The sequence below is a fragment of the Catharus ustulatus genome, chromosome 9, assembly GCF_009819885.2.
Source record: "Catharus ustulatus isolate bCatUst1 chromosome 9, bCatUst1.pri.v2, whole genome shotgun sequence".
In the NCBI taxonomy this organism is placed as follows: Eukaryota; Metazoa; Chordata; class Aves; order Passeriformes; family Turdidae; genus Catharus; species Catharus ustulatus.
Genome location: NC_046229.1, coordinates 5,621,946 through 5,638,571, shown reverse-complemented (window position 1 = coordinate 5,638,571; position 16,626 = coordinate 5,621,946). Strand labels below are relative to the sequence as shown.

Here is a 16,626-nt window from a genome sequence, read left to right as displayed (position 1 = left end):
TAGATACTTATTTCATCTGTGGACCCTCAGCAGAAACACCCAAAACTTACCTGAGGTGTTGAACTCCAAAATTTTAATTAGATAATTGCAAGTTCTCTTAAGAATATCTTTAACCCAGTTTTGTTTGCTTAGGCCAGTGCAAAACCAGTTTTGCCTGTACACATTGAAGGTGTCCTCAAACACCTGAACACAGAGGTTTCATCTGTAGGAAGTTAAGGTCAGGTGTGCTGGAGGCAGAAACTGGCAGATCTGTGGGTGGTGATGGTGTGGGTAACATTCAGTAAGGTGTTACACTTGTTGACCAGGCTGTAGCAAAAAATGGGAAAACCCTCAATTTCTTACAAGCAATCAGCTCCATTTCCCACTTAAATAGCTTCAAACAGCTGTAATTGAATTTGTGTATCCTGGACCATCAGGAGAGGTTCAAGATCAATGAATGTTTTTGCATCAGAGCTGCAACACCAAGACCTGCAGTATTTATTTTCAGCTTCCTGTTCCTGGTGCCAGGCTGTGTTTTCTCTATTTGGGTAACATGACAAGCAAAATTCCTGAAAATGAGGAACTTCTGGTCTAATGAAAACCAGGCTAAAGAAGTTTCCCACACAGGTCAGATACAGTCTGGCTGTGCCAAATATTTTTTATTTAGAAAGTAACTTCAGGGATGCAGAGTTGCTGCATATAAGCAGAAAACTCTCCTATAAATTTCCTCTATTTAATGGTTGATGTTTTTTGCCCAACTTGTTTTAAGGGAACCCAAGAGTAAAGCTCTGGGTCCAGTTCTTTTATCTTGATGTTAAGGCTGACAGTAACATTTGGGCTGAGGATTCACAGACTCAGCTTTGTGTAAAACCGACTGGAGGAACTGGAAAAGAGTCTGGAGAGTTGGACTCAAGACCCACAGGAGGAGGAATTCAGGGAACCAGGGAACGCTTTAAGGACAAAAACATAACGTAAGGTGGGGAAAGAAAACAGAAACAGAGATGGGAAAGTAATAGGCCAAAAAGGGCTTTGTTCTCCCAAAGGGTGATGCTGAATGTGACAACAGGATACTTGATACTTGGCACTAATGAAGTTTTTAATTAGTCTATAAAAACCAGATTCCCTCCATGGAGCAGCCTTACCTGCACTCTGTGTAATTTATGGCTTGGGTTACCTGCTGAATCAGTTGGCTGCTCCTTGGCTCTTCCTTCCCTGCCATGGGTGGTGCAGCCCAGTCTTGATGCTGGGGAAACCCTTCTAGATGAAAAGGGAGGATGGAAGGGCTGAGCAGTGGCTCCCCTGTGCTCAGTTTCTCTGGCATGGAGACTGAAATCGCTGGTTCCCTTTTAACAGGGGAAATGTTAATTGAGGGAGGCACCAATCTAGAGAAAAGTTCTTATTTTTCCCTTTTTTCTTCCAGATTAAGCCCACCCCACAGATTCCTTTCAGCAAAGGATAAATAAAGCTGGCAGACCTCTAGAGACTTGCTACACCCAGCAAAGAGAGGAGGGAAGCACCTTCTGGAGGTGTCACCCCCTGCTCCCCCTCCCTATGCTTGGGGAATACAGCCTGGGTTCAGGGCAGCCCCAGGAGGGATGGAAGAGGGAATTCATTCCTGCCAGAGCTGACTTCTGACCCTGGCTTTGAAGAGCAAATTTGAGAAGGCAGTAGGTGACAGCTTGCTCAGTTCCCCATCAGCAGGCACAGCTCAGGAGAGCTTTGTCCTGCTGCAAATTACTTGGGTGAAAGAAGATGGGAGTAGACAAGACCCTCCCTGTTCTTTGGAAAAGAGAGAGCTCAGCAGCTCACCAGTTTTTATCTTTCAAGAGGCTCTTCAAAGGTTTCTTCACAAAGAACCCAAACTTTTAGATCTCATTTGCTTCCCTGGCAGCCCTGTAATATGAAGGGTTGGCTAAACTGGCCCTGGATTAAGAGACATGAAGGCAAGGAGCAGGCACAGAAATCCTTGGAGCCCAAAGAACACTCCAGGAACTTTAAGGATATGTCATGGAGGGGGCTGGAGAAGTGGAGGGACAGAGGGAAGCAGAAAAGAGGGAGGGAAACACATGAGGGAATTCCCCAGCCCAGCTGACCACCAGCAAAGCCTCGTTCCTCCATGCAGGGCACGGCAATATTCAGGTGGGTGAAGGTGGCCCCTCACAGGAGGGGAAACTGAGGCACAAAGGAACTCTGATACGTCACAGTAAGCAAAAAAAAAAAAAAAAAGGAAGCCCATGCCAGGATTACACTGCAATTAATGATGCTCCAATTCTTGTGCTGGCAGTCCCCTGAACAACATCCATGGTCTCTGTCAATTAAACTAGATTATGGAATGATCCTTGCTAATTATATATTATTATCTAGCAAGCAGTTATCTTGTTATAAAGGGTGCTCCTATAATGGACAAACACTGTTCCTCTAGCACAGCCAGCCCCAATGGCAAGAAAAACACAAAAGCCAAAATAATTTCTGCTGTGGCCAATATTTTGCCTGAGCTGGAATGTTCACATTGCAAACACTGCACTCCTGTCCCAGATAGAGGGAAGAGGAGGAGGAGGGCTGCAACATGCAGAGGCAGCCAGAGGGAGAAGGCAGGATCAAATCTGTTATCCTCAAAGCTGCCACAAAGACATGACTGTAAGCTCAAAATCCAGCTGTGAACTCTCCCACCCATCATGGAGCACTCAGCCTCCACACTCCAAAATCCCCACGAGCAGGGCCCTCGCTGTCCCTGGGGCTGTGATGATCAGGAAACTGGGCTTAAAATAAGCTTGGAAAACAGCTCCTGGTAAATGCCGTCATTGCATTTTTAATTGTCCATATGCTTGAGCCATTATGTTTTCCCAGATGGCTGGGCTGCCTGACTACTGCTTCCTCATCTGTGCCACCATGGCCACAGTCTCCAGCATGTACCTGGATCCCTCGTGGCAGGCTCTGTGTCACTCTGGCCAGGGTCTTCAGTAGGTTCCTGTGAGCTCCATCCTTCCCAGCACAAAATCACAGCCACTGACCCATCTGTGCCAAGCTCGTGGCTGGCTCAATGGCAAAAGTTGCTGGTGGCCTCCTGGCCTTACACACTAACCCCCAAGAAAACCACCCTGAGGAGCAGCAAACCTGCCCCTGCTCCAGCCCATGAACTGCCCTTGTGCTTGTCCCTGTTAAATTACCCAAAAATGTTTGAGGAGGGGATGCAGAGGATGCACACCACCAGCATCTTCATGGGCTCAGCTCCCTGGGCATCATAAGCACCCAATTCCCTGACTGGGATTAGAGAGTAAAAACTGAAAAGACACAAATAAACCCTCTGAGCAGAGCAATGGGGGAAGGTCCATCCATGGAGGACCATGGGTGTCACCACAGAAAACATTGCACAGAATAAATACCCTGTGCTTGCTGGGCTCCCCAGTGGGATTCCCCATCCTGCCCAGTGCCCAGGGTCTCTGGGCAGAGGGAGCAGGGTCTTGTGCCAGCAGCAGTGCCAATTTTGGGGCGCTTCCACCATCATTCTCTTGTCCAGTGCAGCAGCACAAAAGCACATTCCCCAGCAGCACACCCTCACAGAGTGACACATCAGGAAAACCTTCCTGGTAAACAGAAAAAACACAGAGAGCATGGCTGGGATTTTTCGGATATTTTAGCACAGCTTCTCTCCAGTAGGAGCGATCTCCCTAGGGAAGGAGAGGAATAAACCAATTGATCCCCTGGGGGCTCTTGCAGTCCTGCTTTCTATGATCTACAATTTTCCAACAGTTCTTCACTGGATTTGCACGCAGACATTCGCAGAGGGATAACAGAGGCTCTCCCTCCTGCACAACAGCCAAGCCTTTGTCTGCTCCAGAGAGACACGACTCCACATCCACAAGCAAAGCCAGGAAACGGGGAGGCTGCATCCAGCCCAGCTCAATCCAGCCATCATGGATTTATTTATCATCAATAAATAATCAGATGAGCAATGGGAGCACTGCTTCTGCCTGCCGCTCTCCTGCTCGCTCGGGAAGCACCGGGCAAACTCTGTGGAGGGGAACTGAGGACCACAGGCATGGTGGAGGGAAAGGAGTGCTGGTGATGGATTCCTGATATCTGCACTCATCTGAGCAGCTTTTACATGAGAAGAAGGGTTTGTTTCAGAAAATCACCTGGGCAGTCCCCCTCCCCTGCCGGGCTCAGTCAGGGCAGTATGTCAGGGAACACCTGGTTTAACAGGGGATGCCAGTGAGCAAATTCCTGCAGGGCAGGGAGAGACTGGATGCCTAAATCTAGTGGCAAGGCTGAGACGTGGTGGAAGAGGACTGGAGGCTGAGGAGGGCTGGTGTTTGGTGAGCACCAGAGGCTTTCCTTGCTCCGGGTGAGATGACTGGATGAGTGGCTCGCTGCTGGTGGCAGATGCAGCTGTGAATGCCATCAGAAACAAGCGGGTAAAGGGCTTCTGGAGCCATTCAAGTTGCATTAATCACCCTGTCCATGATCCCTGGATAACACCCTGCAGCCCTTGGGCTGCTGAGAACCCCCTTGACTCAGGAGCAGAGCTGCTCCCACAGCACCAGTCCTGCATCCACAGGGGTGTGTGCAGGGGGAGCACTTCACCCAGGGATGCTTGGGGGGTCGTGAACTGGAGCCAGAGCTGGAAACCCTCCCTGGTGTGACCAGGTCCAACTCCTTATTTGACTGCAACACCAACAGCTATCCAGAAAAGCCTTTCCCCCTGCAAATCACGGGGCTCTGGAGCTCCAGCTGGGTGAGGAGTGCCTGTCCTGCAGGCAAGGGCTGGATGCTGCTGGGTGCTGTGGGCTCCCTGCCAGGCACGAGCAGCCGCAGTGCTCACCTGTTCCAGCAAAATCTGGGCCACCAAGAAGGTTAATTATATCTTTAAGTTTCTTTCAGTTGTCAAATCTTCTAACTATGGTCTCAAGCTGACAGTTCTACACCCAGCAATTAACCGGCAGCGAGGCTTTGCAGGCAGCGGGGGAGGCTGGCCTTGTTTACCATCCCTGCACACAACAGGCTCTCAAAACATTCCCTTAATGGAGCTTAACGGCGCTGGCAAATATTTCCCTCGGAAATCTCGCATTTGCCGATGTGTTGCACCAACAAACGCCAAATCAATCCGGGCTCCGATAACGAAGGCTCCTCGTTAGAGGCATGCGCAGCCCCGTGCCTTCCTCCCTCCCCAGACACTCTCTCAGTGCAATCCAGGAGGAAAAGCTGCTCAATCATCATCCTATTCCTTTGCTGCTGCTTCCCCCGATGCCCTGATGAACAGAACTGTCCCAGAGGGAAGCAGGACATCAGTCAGGGCAACCTTGCACTGATGGGATTCTCCTGTAAATGCTGAATTCAACAGCACGAGGGAATTGCTGTGCCCCAAATGACCACACTGGGATACTTTAAGCTCACTCCCTGCACTGCAGTGTGTTTCACAAAGGCTGGAGGAGGAGGGGTGGCCTCTTTCCACAGCAAGATTTCGTGTGGCTTTGACACACTCTGGCTGTGACCCACAGAGATGAACACAGGCTGCTCTGTGACAGCCACCCCCTCCTTGGTGCTGAAGGGGAATGTCCTTTGTGCTGGGGTGGCACAGAGGCAGGCAGAGGTCATTCAGCCATCCATCAGGGCGAGGATCCACAGTTTTCTGGAGGGGTAGATGATCACAGGACTCTTCATGGTCTCAGGTGCTGTGCTCACTTTCTGCAAGGACCACGAGTGGAGATCTGGTGTCACTGAGGTCCCAGGGGAGCCAGCTCCTCCTGCCAAAGTTGTCTTTACAGAGTTACCAAAATCTCTGCACTCTAAGCCATAGCAGGATTTGCCCATATTTTCAAACTTCAGGAGTAATGCTGGTAGAGAGTTCATAGCTGTGGACACCTGGATATGCTGGAAAGGAGGAAAAGACAGAGGAGAAGAGGATTGTTCTCCTCCCCTCCAGCTGCTGGTGGCTGAGGCACTCAGGTGAGTTCTGCGAGAAGGTGAGACAACATGTGAAGATCAAACAAGGAGCTCCAGGGCACAGCAATGCATCTCATCACATCACCCACAGACACCCAGAAACATCACCTGGGAGCACCTACATGAGCTACATCTGTGTGTGCCAGGTGGAATCCCTGTAACACAGCTCCACAGTCCCCCCCGAGCAAGGGCCAGGAGCACAGAGAACATTTGTTGGGAATATAGCTACATTTGGGGATGGTTTGTACCTCCAAGAATTCAGCTAGAAATAATTGACAGGAAGATTTGCAGCCATCGGCAAACAACGCTACTTTCCTGAAAGCAGCAGCACTACAGGGAAAACAAATTGAAGCAGGTGCGGGAAGAGTTAGGGAGCACAAGAATTTCATTCCTGAGCCAAATGGACAGATTGAGACAGAGGAAAACAAATTGGGAAGGGAAACGGCTGCCTATTGCCCAGATTTTTCAGGCACTAAGAGAAGGTGGAGGTTGGGTTCAGGCTCAGTTTCAGGGCCTGGGAGCTGTGTCAGGGTTCAGCCTGGGGTGAGGCTGGATTTTGGGGTGCCTTTCTGCCCCGGGCAGGACTGGGACTGCAATCCCTGGAGTCTGGAAGGAGCACCCTACAGAAGCACCAGCCCCACCACTGCGATGACCATGAGGAGCCCAGCCAGGATGCAGATGCTGATGAAGACGATGTCGCTGGTGTCCTGGCTCCTGATTTCACGGGCATCGATCGCTTCCCCCTCCCACTGCTGGGCATCCACCAGGTTTTCTGCCTGGCTCAGCCTGGACGGATCAGGGCCAGCAATAAGGGTCACTGAGGCTTCCTTCCTCTTTGGCTCACACTGCACCTCGTACTGGTGGATGTCCTTCTGGTCCCCCACTGAAAAATCAATGTAGAGGGTGCTGACGATGACAGACGTGCTGTTGCGTCTCTGCAAGACAAGGGACACGGCTCATCAGGGCTCTGTGCAGCTCCTTTCCAAGGGGTTTGGAGGGGTTGGCCAGGAATCAGGCCAGTATCTACTGGGAAAATGTGGGAGGGACTGGGAATACCTCTCTGCAGCCAGCACAGGGCTAACCATTTACTCAGCTTGCTTTAAAGGAGGGTTTGCTGGTCACTTACCTGGGATTCAGTGCCACAGGTGTCAAACCTGGTGTGTATTTTAAAGTTCCTGCCAACCACCTGGGCTGCACAGGAGGGGGTCCCCAAATAAATCCTATTCCTCTCCAGCGGGGCCAGGGACTGCACAGGGATCTGGATGTGGAAGTCTGTCCGGGTGCAGCTGACATTCATGGGCACAACTATTGGCACAGAAAAGAGGGTGGTGTGAGTGGTTTCCAGAAAAACAGCTACGTCCAGAATTCAGAAAGCAATCAATATCAGTATTTTACCCTGTTCCATGCAGACATGGATGGCTCCCAGTCACTGCTCTGCTTTCTCCCCAAGGGAGAGATCTCACCATCAACCCTCTTGAACCTCATCCTGCTTCTCAGACAAGTGCCATTACAGGCAACACCATCCTGCTGTCACTGCCACTCTCCATCCCTGTAAAGCCAGCAGGACATTTGAGTTGCTGCCCAGGACCAGACCACAAGAGCTTTGTGGATGGCTTGCCTTGGGCACAGAGCTCCCCTGCATCCTACAACACCCCTGCAAGAGACACTACATTGATAAAACTGAGGAGACACATCTTGGATGTCCTGCACCTCCTGAAGTGATGCAGCTTCAGAGCTGCCCTCCTGAAAGGCTGAGCTGGGTCTGTGGCCCTGGGGCATCCTCCTGGGGAATGGCCCAGCCCAGGCACAGTTTCAAGCATTACCAGCCCTCCACTGTCCTCAGAATGCTAATTTTGATAGGGAACTGGTGAGCAGTGTGTGGAGGGAGCTGTTGTTGGGCTGCCCATGATGCCATGATGAAGAGCAAGGCAATGGTGACTCCAGCCCCTCTCCATCTCTCCTTCTGGCACTGTGTTTGGCCTCTCTAGATGTAGAAAGCATCCACACAGGGAAAGAAGTAGGAGGAAGAATACCCTCCTCTTTAAAGTGAATCCTTGCTCAGCTTGAACTAACCACTTGGGCAATATGAATTATTGAATTATTCCAGCTCCCTCTGAATCTCGGCCTTATGAAACTGGGAAGATGCAATAAAATCAATACGAAAAAATAGTGTCACTTTGCTTCGCTTAGTGCATTATAAAACCATTAGAAGATTTACCAAATAACTAAAGTGCATTAGATCAAGAGGAGGAGAAAGTGGATCCTCTCTCCTGGCGTGAAGGCTTTCATTTCAACAGCCATAAATCCTACACACCCCGCCCAAGCTATGCCTTTTGGTGGGCCTGAAAGGGAAATATCTGCATGGCTGAAGGGATGGGGTGTGGATGCAGTGAGACTGAGGTGCCCCTTTGCCTCTGGGCTCCTGAGGAAGCTGGTGGCAGGGAGAGGCTGGTGTGCCCAGTGGGAGCAGCTGCTGTCCCGGCAGTGCTGGAAGCTGGATGTGACACACAGGACGTTAATCACGAGCAGATGCTGGAATCACTGGGCAAACACAGCCAGCAGGCTCAGCTCTGTGGAGGGAGGCTCAGTTTCACATCCAAGCCTTTGTCCTCCCCTAGCATGCATCTGGCAGTGTGTAGCAGGGGATGCAGGAGCCTTGGGTAGTTGGGAGATGTCACTCCCCTCTCTCTCGTGATGAGACATCCCCCCGTTTTCAGCAGCACCCCATCCATCTGTCTGCTCCCTCTGGAGCAGTGACACCAAGATTCTGTCCCTGCACACAGCTGTAAACCAGTGAGAAATCAGTGGGACAAGGACAGGGACAGACCTGCTGTGCACACTACAGCTCTACTAAATGTTCAGTACCACCTCTCTCCCTCCAGAGGCTGCAGAGGCTCAGGACAAAATTCTATCCCATCTCAAACTCCAAGAGCCACATCCCCCCAAATCCTTTCTGCTGTGCTGGAAGTGAAGAACGGTTTTGCAGCTGAGGAATAAAACCCAGGGCCAGCCTCCCCAGCGCCTGTGCAGCCAGTCCAGCAGCCCTGCTCTGGCTCCAGCCCTCTGGAAAGGCTGGCCCTGGCTGAATCATCCCTGACCCGCAGGTCAGCTCGGATGTAATTATACTGAAATACAACAAACGCCATAAATTTGCTGGCGTTCGAGGTGCAAAGGTTGGCAAATGGAGCAGGAAGGTTGCACACTGCTCCTCCCCCAGCTGTGGACATGCCAGACATGCTGGCTGGGACATGGCACGCCAGCAGCAGGGGTGTGCCAGGCAGGGCTGGCAGGTGGATTTGGGAATGCTGTGCCCCGGGGGTCCTGCCCTCCCGTGCTGCTGCCAGTGAAGGAGGGGACACAGTTCATGTCTGCCTGCTCAGCCATGAGCTGGCAAGGCTGGAGCGTCCAGAGGAGCCGCGAACCAGGTTGTGACGCTTGAGCTGGTCACCTGCTTGGGGTTTTGGCCCATTAAAAACCCCCGGGTTTTCTCTCCCTCACACCCTGAGAGACGAACAGGAGCATGGCAGTGGCAGACACACAGGAATTTGAAGCTGGAAAGCATCTCCTGAATACTAAAAAAGCACCTCTTGAATACTAAAAAAGCATCTCCTGAATACTAAACACAACACGCAGCTCACTCGCCACATCTCACTCCACCCTGTCCCTAAGGAGCCACGGGCTCTGCTCCTGCAGACAGGAACCTTCACTGATGATCCTTCCGGAATTTACACGGTCTCAGGCAGGTCCCAATGGATCTACAGCACTGAGGAGCACCCAAGTAGGACCTTACCTCCCACGTAGGAGATGGAGAAGCCCCTCTTGGCCGTGTTGCGGTCGGTGTGGAGCACCAGGAGCAGCTGGTTGCTGCGGGAGGTGATGGGGGCCAGGCTCTCCCGCCCACACCAGCGCCCCAGCAGGGATCCATTCTCAGTGCCACCATCAAAGGCAGACAAGTGATCATAGTCACAGCCCCCTGTCAGGCTGCTCCGGCCCTCCAGCTCCATGTCCAGGAAGAAGATCTTGACCCGGTAGCCCGGAGGCAGCTGGATGCTCCACTGGCAGTTGAGGTTGTTGGGGTAGAAGTTGGGGTAGTGAGGGCTGGAGAAATTCCCTTTGATGGTGGTGAACACCTCCTGGCACTCACCTGCTCGGGGAAAAAGGGGAAAGGAGAAATCAAAAGCAAACCTGAAGGCTCCTGGGTGTGGATGAGTGATCACTTGCTTTGCTGCTAAAGGATGCTGTGCCCTTCACTTCACTGCTCCCAGCCTTGTGTTTGGCTAATGGACAGCCAGCAGTTTTGGGGGATGGAAACTCCCAAGGCAGTAAGAGTCCTACAGGAGCAATATCCCCATTACATCCCCATATCCCCAGGGAATGGCATGAGCAAGGGTGACTCCTGCTCAAGAGGGCAGCCCAGGGCTTGGAATAGCCACAGTGATGCCATTTGCATTGTGTGGTGGTTTACACTTCCCACCATCATCTCATGGGCTCTCCCCAGTGGAACCCCCCAAGATCATCTCCCCTTGCTGCTGTGAGGCGGAGAAAATCACCACCCCAACCCAATGCCTGTCCCCACATCCTTCCCACCGCCCCACCACCCTGAGACCCCCGCACCCGAGTAGAAATGGGCCTTGAAGCCCCTGCCACCGATGTTGAAGTCCGACTTGAAGAGGATGAGGAGGTGTGGGGTGGAGGAGATGGTGCGGGGCGGGCGGGCGCTGCCGCAGTAACGTCCCAGGTGGGGGGCAGTGACGGTGGGGCCATCAAAAAGGGACACATAGTCGAAGCCACAGCCTTGGCCCCCCTCCATCTGGAAGTCAGCGAACACCAGGGTGAGGGGGCCACCACCGCTGGCCCCCCCGATGCTCCAGCGGCACTCGGCATCGTTGGGGTAACTCTCGGGGTAGCGGGGGCTGGTGATCTCCCCAGAGAGCCCCGTCAGCTGCCCACCACAGGCATCTGCAAGGAGGCAAGGATGATGAGGGCAGTGGGAGAGGGGAGGTGGATGGATGGATGCCCAGTGACCACCACACCTCCCTGCTACCTTTCCTGTAGGCGGCGGCGAAGCCGTGCTTGGCCACGTGCCGGTCGGAGCGGAAGACCACGGCCATGACGTGCCAGGCAGAGGAGAAGGGTGGCGGGGGGCTGTGGCCACAGAAGGTGCCCAGGAGGTTGCCCCGGTCCCGGGCAGCCCCGTTGTAGACCTGGAGGTAGTCGTAGGCGCAGGTGTCGTGGTACTCCAGCTCGAAGTGGCTGAAGGAGAGCAGGACGGAGGAGCCCTCGGCCACCACGATGAGCCACGTGCACTCTGTCTCGTAGGGATACAGCCCTGGGAAGTTGGGGCTGGAGAAATTGCCAGAGGGTGCTGAAAGTACTCCCCCACATTTGATGCCTGGAGGACACAGAAGTGAGTGTGATGTCCCCTTTCCAGGGGAAGCCTAAAAGAATGGAGAGGATGCACAACACCAGCTCCATCCCACCACCACAGTACCAAAACACCGGCATCCTGCAGAACTCCACTGGGCTTGTTCTTCCACTCTCCCTGGAGAACACGTGTGCCCCCATCACCCTTCATCCCTCTGTGTAGCCCCTTTTCCCCATGCTGCCCAGTGGGGGCTGCAGCAGGGCTCAGCTGTGCCCTTGAGCTTGTCCTGCCAGTGACAGCACAGCATCCCCACCTCTTTATGGCTGGGAAAAGGAAGTTGAGAGTGAGTTTTAAAGGCTCAGTGGTACCAGGCTCTCCAGTGCCCAAGCCCTTCAGCTTTGTGCCTCTCACTGACCACACTCCATATAATGGTATCAGAGAATTTGAGCTGGGGGAAACAGGGGTGAAGGGCTTGATATGCTGAACAATGAGTTATGCATGTAGAGATCGATTTCCTAATGAAATCTTTATACTGAGACATGTTATTATAAAATAAGGCTGAGAGGGGGCCGGCTGTCACCTGCCCCTGGGTCTGATTAGGGCTGGGGTGAAGAGGCTGATACAGGGGGAACATACATCATGTCTGGGAGGGATGCAGACCCTGCACAGCCCCCAGGAGACATGTGTGGGTTCCCAAACAAGGCTGGGCGCTCGCTGCCATCAATCTGGGCCAAGTATATTGCAAATCAATAGTCAGCCTGAGCACATTGCTTTTCATCGTGCTCACTGGCACAGTGACCTCCCAGCAAGGGGGTCCTGGGATGTGTGGGATGCAGCACCACGAGTGTGTGTCTGGCCAGATCTAAAATCTCCTTGCTAATCACTGGGGATAGGCAGTGAAGTAATATGGGGCTGGTACTAGAGGAATAATGTTGTTGAAATAAAAACTCAAGAGGGGAGCCTGTGGGAGAGGTGAGCAGCCATGGTGAAGATGGATGGATGAAGGGCTGGGAGCCTTGGGGTGCTCTGGGAAGGCCAGGTGGGTGTATGTGGGGGATAAGCAGGCACCACAGGGCAGTGATGTGGCCTCAGGAGCACCTGCACCGGGGCCAGGGATGGGTTTTGATTTCTGCCTTAGCCCTTCTGTGAGAAGGGTCCTGCTGTTTTGGGATGGGGGATTGCTTGGGCCACCCTACCTCCTGAATTACTGTGTCATCTGCTAACCCTGCCCTGCATCCTGGGGGACCTTTTATCTGGGTAAGGTGAGAGGTTTATTGCATGCCTGCCACATACAAATACATGCATACATTCACATATAAATGTATATATAGATTTATATAGGCAAGTGCAACTCCAGAAGCTAACAAACCCTTCACCAAAGCACCTGCACACCACAAAAGGACAACCCCTACCTGCAGTCCTCAGTAAGGTAAGCATGAAGCAGAAACCCAAGCATGGATCACTGTCCCACACTTGCTGCCACCACAACAGTGACTCCAAATCCCAGCTCCTTGCCCCTGGCCTGAGCCAGCCCCTCTTCCTGCAGGAGAGCTGGAACCCACTCACACCCCAGAGTCACTGGGGCACCTGCAAACAGCCCTTCCCTCCTCAGGAACCATGGATGCCCATCCAGCCCAGCAGGAGCTGGGACCAGGCTCTTACCTCTGCTGGGAGCATCCCCGAGAGCCCCGCAGAGCACAGCCAGCGCTGCCAGACAGCCCAGCCCTGTGCACCCCATCCTCCAGCAGGCAAATCTCCCCTCACCAGTGCCCGAGCACCCTTTTGGAGCTGTCTATCTGGGAGGAAAAAAATAAATAAAGAGAGAAATAAATAAAAAGCAGGAGGACTGTAGAATTAATAGCGGAATGAATAATTCATCGCTTGTTTGAATTAAGAGCAGCAAGGTAACTTGATCTATTCCTCCCTTCCTTCACTCAGTTTTAATGATCTGGATCAAATGTCCCAAGGATTTACACTATACCAGATACCTTGTCAATACACTATATTTAGAAGAGATATTAATGTTTCAGAAATGGTGTATAACTGCAGTAAGTCTGGGCTGACAATATGCCCTTAAGGGGCTATGAAAATAATTTAGTTCGCCAGGCACGCCAGCGAACCAAAATGGGAATTTCAGACTTACCGCGGAAAAGCATCTCAGGAATTAACATGATTTATACTGCGGCACCCACTGCACAAAGCCAGCTGGTGGTGAAGGCTAGAGGAACAGGGAGCAGGACTGAAACGTGGCTGCCAGGTCAGCATCCCTGCAGCAGGAGTCCAGGCTCAGCGGGATGCTCAGCCCAGGAAAGCGGCAGTCGTGAGCACTAAAGATAGCAAATCCCACCTCCCCCGAGGAAGATTAGAGATGAATTGTGACTCATGGGCAAAAAGCATTGATTATTACAGAACCTGCTAAGGCCTTGGAGAATTGCCATGTTCTTCCACGCTGGCTCACGCTACGTCTCGCCCAGGCTCTTGGATGCACTCGGTTGAAGGTAATCAAGCCTTTGGGTTTGGTGGGAATGATGTGCTCCTTGTGCTGTGCCACATTAGCTGGAGAAACCCCAAACCCAACAGCAGCTCAGTTCCTTCCCTCCCGCCCAGGAGAGAAAAGACTTTCCTGCTGCCACAGCCCACACCCACATGAATGCCAGGAAACAGAATCCCACAAGGGCCTCCCAGCGTGAGGGACCTGTGCTAAAAAAGTCACCTTCAAAGCAGCAGGGAGAGAAGCAGTGAGTATCTCTAAATCTCAGGCAGGAGACAAGTTGCATTTATTAATTAAGCAATGAGGATCGATGCCCGAGACATTTCCTGTGGATTAATGATGGGCTGGGAGGAGCTGATGGCCTGAGGTGCAGCTAAAGACCATTAACACCAACTGGTCATGAATCCCCAGGAAATGCTCCATGCCAAGGTCATTAAGTGCCTGCATATATTTATGGGGAATAACAACAACAATAATACTTGAACAGGCTCTCTCCCTGCTGCCCAGCCTTGCTGGAGCCATGCTGAGGGCTGCTGGGAGCACTGGGACATCCCAGCCTGGAGCCCTCTGTCCTAAGCCCAGCTGAGGCAGGGAGCACTGGGCTCTGTCCTGGGGCATGGAGCACTGCGTCACCCCACCAGGACTGAGAGCACATGGAATGAGGAGGAGCAGGGCAGCTCCCCCTGTCCGTGGGCACTGTGTGAAGATCCTGCCCCCGTGCAGGCTCTGGGAGATGCTGCAACGCTGGTGCATCTCCTGCTGACCTCCCAGGAACGTTACAAAGCTTAATTAACAGCTTCCCTAATGGCTTGGAGAGGAGGTCTGTCCTTGTCAACAAGTGTAGGCCCACACAGCAAAGATGTAGGCATGGCAGAGAGGCCTCTCCTGGGTATTTTCCACTGCCACAACCCTGGTCCATCCAGGAGGAGTGCTCAGCTCTCCCAGCCACCATCCCTGGGCTCAGGAACAAAGTGCTCCCCAACTTTGGCATCGCTGCACTAAGGAGCAACGTGTTTATCCCCATCACATCCATCCTGGGCAACACCCACTGTCTCCCAGCCTTTCACCACTGCCTCAGCACCAAGCCAGTGCCCAGCACAGCAGTACCTGCACAGCTGCTCCTCTCCCTCCCCTTAGCTGTGCTCTGCATCAGATCCCCAGGAGATGGGGGGCCAGGGCTGTGCAGCACAGCAGCTGTGCCCCGCTCCCAGGAGACAGCATCCATCAACCCCCGGCACATTCACCCTTCTCCTGACCCGGGGATGGCCATTCCCAGGCTGGGCCTGAGCCCAGGCAACCCGGCTGTCAGCTGAAGAGTGGGGTGGGAGGCTGCAGGGAGGCAGGGGGAGAGTGACATGCAGCAGGGAAGCAGAAGAGCCAGGCACAGAAGATGCTCTGCATCAGCCCAGGGTGCTTTTGCTCCAGCCACAGACATGGTGGGTGATTTCAAGGTGTGCTTCTGCTCCTCTGTGGGCAAATTTATAAATCATGAGTCAAAAAGGCATTTGATTCATTTAAACAGAAAGGACGTGATCAGGACTGTGAGACTTCAGAGAAGATCAAAGGTTTAAAAATGGTCCCCAGGAGAAACAGGAATTATTTAGGCAGGAAATAATGAGATGAAATTAAGAAGGCATTTAGGCTGTGCATGAGGAAGAAGAAAGGAAGCGAAGCAAAGCCCCTCTCCCCTGCACAGGGCTGCACGGGTGGCAGGGGCTTCCTGGGGGCAGCCAGAGATCAGGAGCATCCCTGGATGTCCCTGCCTGGCAGGAGAGGCAGGATGTGATCCCCTGCCCTGGCTGGGCATCAACCACCCACCTGAGCTCACACACCTCCATCTCCAGATTCCCCAGTCACCAAATTCCCCACGAAACTGCCACCACGGGGTGGTTCTGGGGCTCCAAAGGGAAGGAAACCTCTCATCTTCCCCTGGCAAGGAATATTCTGCAGCAGAGCCTCTCCACTGCACATCCCAGCGTTTGCAGGAATCCATCCTCGGAAAGGGGCTGTGCCCATGGGGGATGGTGGGGACAGGGGACTCGTGTTAGAGCCAGCCTGAGAAACAACAAAAGGCGGGAGGGGGAAGGGAGAGAAGGGCAGAAAATAGAGAACAAAGTGCCTGCGGGCGGTTTAAAGGCCTCCTTCGAGCTCCTGCTTCCAAGGACAGCATCTCCCCCGTGGAGAATGTCTCGCAAAGCCCGTGTCCCCGCGGGCAGGACGAGCCCCGCTCGGCCCTCGCAGGATGGCAAACCCGCAGCACTCACAGCTTGCTCCGTCTCTCACCACCCTCCCTTGGAGCCACGAACAAAGACGGAGCCGCGCGGCAGAACGGCCGGACCAGCTGGGGAGGGTTTAAGCATCGTGGCCCATATGTGCTGAAATACCCAGACATATTGGGGTTGTGTTTAAAGGAACAGTCCCAGCTTTCACGCTGAAAGCCGGCGCTTTTCCAAGGCGAGCGTGAAGTTTTTTACCTTGGGCCTTTGCAAAAAAGGTGGGGGTGTGGTTTTAGCAAAATCTCAAAAACACATAGTATTTAAAGCTAGAGGACTTGAAGTAAGGTTTTCAAATACTTAATAACTGACAAAAAAATATTTTCTCCATATTCCTAGCTATGGTCAAAGTAGGGAGAGATGAAGACAGCATCTCATTATTTTATCAGCCTGTGTGCAAAGAAGCATCTTCACTACACAGGGATCTAGAGAGGCTGAAGCACAACCTGGACTGGAGATGAGAGCTTACCTTGGACTGACCATGGACAACTCCCCTGGATCTCCATGCCCTCAAAGCCAGAATCCCAGTTTGGGTTAGGAAGATGGCTTTCTTATCAGTCCTTTCTCCAAGGAAC

The 16,626-nt window shown here is 52.8% G+C and overlaps 1 protein-coding gene across 8 annotated transcripts; it reads right to left on the bottom strand.

Annotated features, from left to right (window-relative positions):
* Positions 1–670: 670 nt before the first annotated feature.
* Positions 671–16,141, bottom strand: CDCP2 (CUB domain containing protein 2). 8 transcript variants are annotated; one of them, XM_033067991.1, is made up of 7 exons: positions 16,043–16,141; positions 12,950–13,843; positions 10,967–11,314; positions 10,537–10,881; positions 9,713–10,066; positions 7,049–7,227; positions 671–6,857 (listed from the first exon to the last, which is right to left on the bottom strand). In XM_033067991.1, the coding sequence occupies exons 2-7, from the start codon at positions 13,023–13,025 to the stop codon at positions 6,543–6,545; spliced, it is 1,617 nt and encodes a 538-aa protein (XP_032923882.1). In that variant the 5' UTR covers positions 13,026–13,843; positions 16,043–16,141; the 3' UTR covers positions 671–6,542. The 8 variants fall into 8 exon arrangements, with proteins under 8 accessions (XP_032923882.1, XP_032923886.1, XP_032923887.1 ...); XM_033067995.1 differs by having other exon boundaries at positions 12,950–13,083; XM_033067996.1 differs by having other exon boundaries at positions 12,950–13,079.
* Positions 16,142–16,626: the final 485 nt, after the last annotated feature.